The 7,293-nt window shown below is 30.7% G+C and overlaps 2 protein-coding genes across 2 annotated transcripts in view; one reads left to right on the top strand and one right to left on the bottom strand.

Moving 5' to 3' along the window:
- Window positions 1-2,899, bottom strand: part of LOC109359617 (reticulon-like protein B8) — a 6,462-nt gene extending 3,563 nt beyond the window's left edge. The window contains exons 1-5 of the mRNA XM_019604317.1: window positions 2,779-2,899; window positions 1,771-1,950; window positions 1,506-1,686; window positions 1,256-1,397; window positions 252-325 (exon numbers count right to left, since the gene is read on the bottom strand). Of these exons, the coding sequence (XP_019459862.1) occupies window positions 252-325; window positions 1,256-1,397; window positions 1,506-1,686; window positions 1,771-1,950; window positions 2,779-2,872 (671 nt within the window). The 5' untranslated portion in view covers window positions 2,873-2,899. The remainder of the gene's footprint in view (window positions 1-251; window positions 326-1,255; window positions 1,398-1,505; window positions 1,687-1,770; window positions 1,951-2,778) is intronic.
- LOC109360707 (oxygen-evolving enhancer protein 2, chloroplastic) overlaps window positions 1-7,025 on the top strand; it is a 21,877-nt gene extending 14,852 nt beyond the window's left edge. Inside the window, exons 2-6 of the mRNA XM_019605770.1 lie at window positions 1,876-1,879; window positions 5,344-5,629; window positions 6,072-6,304; window positions 6,493-6,543; window positions 6,622-7,025. Of these exons, the coding sequence (XP_019461315.1) occupies window positions 5,380-5,629; window positions 6,072-6,304; window positions 6,493-6,543; window positions 6,622-6,882 (795 nt within the window). The 5' untranslated portion in view covers window positions 1,876-1,879; window positions 5,344-5,379 and the 3' untranslated portion in view covers window positions 6,883-7,025. The remainder of the gene's footprint in view (window positions 1-1,875; window positions 1,880-5,343; window positions 5,630-6,071; window positions 6,305-6,492; window positions 6,544-6,621) is intronic.

The raw sequence follows: 7,293 nt of genomic DNA, 5'->3' as shown, positions 1-7,293 counted from the left end.
GGATTAGGATTAGGATTAGGATTAGGATTAGGATTAGGATTAGGATTAGGATTAGGATTAGGATTAGGATTAGGATTAGGATTACGATTAAGATTAGGATTAGGATTAGGAATATGATTAGTATTAGTATTAGGATGAGGATTAGGATTAGGATGGGGATGAGGATGAGGATTAGGACTGGGATTAGGATTACGATTACGATTACGATTACGATTACGATTAGGATTAGGATTAGGATTAGGATTAGGCGCTTACCAATATACATGACAGTCAAAAAGTTGCACCAGCTACCAATCACAGCACCAGCCAACAAGCTTACTACAGCCTGCACATGTTTTAATCATTCATTACAAACTCCTTAGAAGAAATATATTTATTTTTCTAGTATATGCAAATAAATATAAGGTATATAAATGGTTAACAACAAGCTATATAATTGATGGCAAAGTATAAAATGCATCATTATGCTTGTGCATTCAAGTACTCCCTACAACCATGCTCATTATTATACTCCAAATCAAAGTAAAAAACTAATCCTTTTATTGGTCCATTAACTTTACAATCTTTGTTTCCCCAATTCAATGTATATCATCCCTCCTTCTCCCCCACCCAATCACAGCACTCTACATTCTCCTTGAAGAGTAATGTTTTCACATCTCTAACAAAAACTAAAGTAACTTAAGCAAGCGTAACTGCATAATATACAATTATGATGGTTATTATCATATCAGACAGCTCAAAACCAAATGACTTTTACAAGTTACTGCTTCAGAATGTTTAGTTGACGTGACAAGTTTTCACAAACTCAAGAACTTTATCACTTTCTGCACTGCAGAAGGTTTAATATAAAGACTCTCATACCAAAATTTCAACAGAAAACCAGCAGCATCGATGACTAATATCAATAACATGTCACAATTAAAAAATAAAAAAAGGACGGCCTAGTGGGATATGGGGAGGAATAGATGTATGCATCCTTACCCTTATAAGCAAAAAGGTCGTTTTCAGGATTTGAATCCATGACCTTCAGGTCAAAATGCAAATAATCTTACCGTTGGGCTGAGACTCAACATCTCACAATTAAATTTTTTGAAGAAAACAAAAAAATGAATTGAAATTGATTGAAAAATAAGCAATGAAGTAAACACTAGTGTCAAAAAACTGAAGAATGATTCAGCCCCAAAGTTATGTTTTAAGCATGAACCTAGATTATAGATAACAATACCAAAGTAAGCAAACATAAGCTCAAACATACAATAAGAAATTGCTTCAGGTTTCCTCCACATGCAATATCTTGAAGAAATCTCAAACCACGATTAACCTCAGTACCAACCATAGTAGCAATATTCACAAAGAAATCTTCTGGGATAACAAAGCGGGGAGCTTTAGATGGGTTCCTGTCACCACAGAGAACAAAGCATACTTACTTCAACCAGTAAAGTTGTATAAATTCATTTACATAAAGTCAGATAACAAAAGAAGAGAGATTAAGATGGTTGGATAACCTGTTAAGCAAGCCAGATGCATTTGTCCAAAGAAACTGCACAAACATGCCAAGAACCAGAGCAAAGCATAAAAGACTCAGGAAATTATAATTAAGCCATTCAAAAAGCACCCATACAATTGTTGCAGCAGTTAAAACGCTAGCAGAGATCTTCTTGTTCCTCCATAACAAGCAATCAGCAGCTACATCATTCAAATGGATAACAATTTCAAATGAGGCCAGCCAAACTAATAGATTTCACAGAAAATTGACTAGAACTACCATACATTTTCCACCCCCTAAAATGTGGTGCACGGGTTTTTGGCGTCCAAACAGTCTATTGAACTGAGTGGCCACTGAGCTTGACTTCTCTTCCTCAAAGAATGACACAGATTTGTGCTTATCAGCAAGTGTTTCCACGATGTTGTTAAAAAGGTTTTCGGGTGTAATCTTATCAGACATTGTTCCTGTGCTACAAAGAACAAAAAATAACATTAAATGTATCATAAACCATGTATTACAAAACTAACACACTCAAAGTGAATGTAAGAGATTCAATTTTGTTTTCCAAAACATAACATAAGAGGGTCTCTTACTGTTACTACAAGTTAAACATTCGTAAAGCTCACAAGGAGATCCACTCCATACAAACACGAACATGGAATCCACGTACACACTTCATCCATGTCTCTCTTCAACCAACACATAATATGAATGTATATGCAAAAACTTGAATTCACAATCCGAATAAACATTATAGATTTACTTCCATGACAGCAATTTGTTATTATTATGTGCTTTGTCCATTTTCAAAGCACAAACCATGAAAAGAATCCCAACATAGCAAGTTCACAATCATATAATCAAATACCAAAAAGTGCAAATAAAGAAAGAAATAATAAAATATGATCTCTTTTTTAGCTTAAAAGTAAAGTTGATAAGACAGAATCACTTTTAGCAACTGAATTGAGAAGAAAAAAGGGGTAGCGCAAGTTTTCGTTTTTCGTTTTCTTTAATTCCTGAATTGAGAAGCAGAAGCAAAAAAAAACGATTTTGACTTATGATAATGACATGGGTCAATAAACAAAGAAATTAAGAGTTGATTTGACTCCATGAAACATTAGCAAATACACTTTCATGTTAATAAGTACATAGATATAAAGTGAAATTAACAACTCTAAGGGAAAGTAAACAAACGAAATGAGAAAAGAATTGAAGAAATTAACTAAAACAAGTTTGCATGAATTAAATTATAGGTATAGAAAGAAGAGAAGGAAATGGTTTGAAGCACAAACCAGAGGATAATGAGAAATAAGATGAAGCAAGAAAAGTAGTGGGCACTGAAAAGCGAAGATAGAAAAAGTGATTGTGATTGAGCTTATAATTCATGAGAAAGGGTATAATGGTAATAGAGCGTCCTTTCTAACACGCATCTATCACCCACGTTTATTTTGCATTCCTAATACAATAAAATATAATTTGGCTATAATAATAAATAAATGTTTTCTTCACTTTAGGTTGTTTTCTTGTCTAATAGTTGAGGATTAAAAAATATAATATTTGAAAAAATAAATTCACCATCTATTAAAATACTTAATGTTTAATTTTATAACAATTAACTATTATTTTTAGTCTATTATCCTTATTTCTTAGAGGTAAAGTAAATAATTAAGTGCAACCACCACTCCATTAATTCACCATTTCAAATTTTGAATACAACGTTGCATCAAAATAAATTATAAGTTTATAATTGCTTTTGGTATAAAAAAAGATATGTCATATAGTAAATAATTAATCTCTTTCAGCAATTAAATTAAAAAGTTCTCTAGATATTATACATTTATTAATAAAAAAATTAATCAACATAAGCTATATTTTATAAAATTATTAATAATATAAATTTAACATTATTTAATTAGGAGAAATGTATGCACCGACATTATATGACTTTATGAGTTTTATACACCATCATTGCATCAATCATAGTTCATATTTAATCGTTGTTGGCTTAAAAAAATATAAATAAATAATAAATGATATACTTACAATATATAAATCTTTATACTAATAATTCATATATATATATATATATATATATATATATATATTTTCCACTCTTATTTAATTTGATTTTGATATTAATGGATCTGACATTTATTTATTAACACAACACAAATACATTAAATAAGATGACATTGGTCTTTCAAATTCATTAGATAAATATTCTTTTATAATAGACATATAAATATAGATGCACAGGATGATTGATTGTATGTCTTTACCATATCATTAGAATGACTAAAATGTGAGAGAGTTAGAATAGATGATCACGAACTTCGAAAATAATTACTTATTTACTAAAAAAATGAAAGGTTATCATTGACAGCACAAAAGATATTTATATATAATCAATATATTATTTATCATTTATTTTTATTATTTTTAAATAGTTAATAATAATTAAATATGAATTATACAATTATATATAAAATTTGTATATATATATTCATTATTTTCTAATAATAAATGAAGGTGGTTAAGACTCAAATCAACCAATTTTTTTAGTTGATTTTCTAACTGGGAAGAGGATAGCATCAACTACTTTGACTTAGTTCAAGTTACCATTTATCTCTTTTCTTTCGAGGGTGATTCTGTGGTACACCCTATTTTCAAGAGTTGGAAGTTTAAATTATAATTTTTTAATCTAGATCATGTAAGTATAGTACTACTCTTTTTATATGAGTTTTATATATTGTTATTATTTCAAAAAAATAATATAAATACACTGTAAATAATATATTTTAGATATTGTTATTATTTCAAAATATATATATAAATATTCTTTGAAAAACTGATTATTATCTTTATATTGATACTCTATAAATATTATTCTCTTTATTTAATCACATTTAATTTATCTCGTTTGAAACACACCTGCAGTATACTTATACATTTATCCCAACTTAATATATAATATCCAAGAATATAAATCACACCCACATGCATGGGGATAAAGTATGAGTTTTATTTATTTGTTCAATATAAAAAATTGTTCAATATCCTCTAAGCATAACTAGGGTGAATCAAGTATTAATATGAATTGGAATAAGTCAGAAACTCAAATAAATCTATGCATCATTTGATGATAAAGTTTTTATATGATTAACATATAATTTATCATTCATTTGTATTATTTTTATTTGAAAATCAATTATAGTTAACATACGAATAGTGGATGATTTGTTGATTGTATAAAAAATACTTACACTGTCAGTATATACATATTTATTATTTTACACATTATATAGAACAAAGTCTCAAATGCCAAAAATATCATGCGAAATAAATTAAAAAATAAAAATACGATCCTAATTAAAAAGATTAAACTTAAAATAAATGAGGTTACGCATATTCTAAACAAAAAAGACAAGAATTACAATAAAAATTTGCTATCAACTGAAAATATATTCAACTTTATTATAGGTTGAGAAGATAATATTGATAGTAACAAAAAAAAAACTAAACTTTATTTTAAAGAATTTAAAAATATTATATTGTTTAATTTCACATTAAAATTTACTTTAGCAAGGGCAAATAATGTACATGTATCCAAAGATAAAAAGGTGAAGTGCTTAAATATAGTTTTGTATACTAGTCACATGATGAGGCAAATGAGAATATGTGACACCAATGAAAGTGTGCAGAACCTTATCCCACATCAATAATCTAATCTAATCACGCACTTCTAAATCCAATATCCAAAACCATCCATTCACATTCTCACGGGCACACCCAATATCTTTGTTTTTTTGGTGGGACACTCAATATCTAAACCCCACAATTCTAAGTAAAGTCACTAGGACAAGAAAAGTAGTGAGAGTGAACATCATCACACAATGGCTTCAACCCAATGTTTATTACACCAACATGCACTCACTACTCTTGCTAGATCATCATCATCATCATCATCACAGCGCCGTGTGGTTAACACAAAGCCAAACCACCTAGTTTGCATGGCTCAGAAGAATGAAGTAGTTGAAGATGGTAACAACACAGTGTCTCGTAGGTTAGCTCTTACTGTGCTCATTGGTGCTGCTGCTGTTGCCTCAAAGGTTTCATCTGCAGATGCTGCCTATGGTGAAGCTGGTATTTTTCTTTATTAACCAACTTATATCATTTTATAACTTATCACATACATAATGCATGCCATTAATATCATATTTGTATATTAAGCAGGTCAAAAAATGTGTGTGTACAATCATTTTTTTACTATAAGGGTAAAGATTTATAAATACATCATTCACCATCCATTCAATTTCTTGCAAGAAAAAATGATTTTAGAAGCCTAAAACATGAACATGCATTAGTTTAATATACATGAACATGAACATGCATTAGTTTAACCCTAAAACATGAGAAAGAAAAAGATATAAGTTGGAGCGGGAATATTGATTTGCATGTGATAACTCTTTACTTGTTAGAGTTTAGGATGAAAGAAAATGAGTGATCATAGGATACAATTCCAAAGGATAAAATGGTTTATTTAGGATGAAAAAAAGTTGATTAATTTAGATTATTTTGATTGCAGCCAATGTTTTTGGAAAGCCAAAAACAGACACAGACTTCTTGCCGATCAATGGGGATGGATTCAAGCTATTGATTCCCTCAAAGTGGAATCAAAGCAAAGAGGTCGAGTATGTCGGACAGGTTCTTCGATACGAGGATAATTTCGATACAACTAGCAATCTCGTCGTCACGGTTACTCCAACTGATAAGAAGTCCATCAAGGACTATGGTGCACCTGAGGATTTCCTCTCTAAGGTAATGTAATTTATGTTGATTTATAATTAACAAGGAAGACTTATGTTACGTGAGTTCAAATACTGGAAACAACATCTTCGCTGGAGAGTAAGGTTGCATATCATGCATCAGGTCATCCTTTTTTCTCGGTTTGAAGTCCTCATCATTGGACTAGAATAATGATACCTATGAGTTTTTCATCTTTATAGGTGGACTATTTACTTGGGAAACAAGCTTTCTTTGGTGAAACTGTATCAGAGGTAAGTGATAAACAATTAAACAAGAACACAACAAATATCCTTGCATATCCTAATTGAGTCTGCATTTTAATTGCTCAGGGTGGTTTCGATGCAAATGCCGTGGCCGCAGCGAACATCTTAGAGACTTCAACACCTGTTGTTGGTGGCAAAGAGTACTACTTTTTGTCTGTGTTAACGAGGACCGCAGATGGAGATGAAGGGGGCAAGCATCAACTAATCAGCGCAACCGTAAAAGATGGGAAGCTTTACATCTGCAAGGCTCAAGCCGGTGACAAGAGATGGTTTAAGGGAGCTAGAAAGTTTGTGGAGAGTGCAGCAAGTTCTTTCAGTGTTGCATAATAATTTAGTAGAGAGGGTTATGCTGTAATATAAATCAACTCCAAAGTTCTGTGCACGTTTTGAGTTTTCAGGCCTCTCTTTTTTGTCCAGTTTCATTATTTGATGCTTAATTTTAATGACATTATGGCTTTCCTTTGTGTGAATAAGCCTCTCAAGTGGCCTTCATTATGCTGCAATAAATCATTTATAGGCACTATGCATGTTTGTTAGGTGACTTACATTTTTATTGGAGAGAAACAATATGCATAGGGAAAGTGGTATTTATATGAAGTTGATCTTTAAACTTAGGAAATAGGAGAGGCAGAAAAATAAGTTTTGGGCAATAGTGAAGAACATGGTTTTAAATTGTGGTTGGTTTAGAACAATTGAGTTGAAGGGAATTTTGGATTGGTAGTAATCTATAGACATGTA

Source organism: Lupinus angustifolius, chromosome LG11, assembly GCF_001865875.1.
Source record: "Lupinus angustifolius cultivar Tanjil chromosome LG11, LupAngTanjil_v1.0, whole genome shotgun sequence".
Classification (NCBI taxonomy): domain Eukaryota; kingdom Viridiplantae; phylum Streptophyta; class Magnoliopsida; order Fabales; family Fabaceae; genus Lupinus; species Lupinus angustifolius.
Note: the sequence above shows the minus strand (reverse complement) of the source record. Positions and strands in the feature narration are given on the sequence as shown.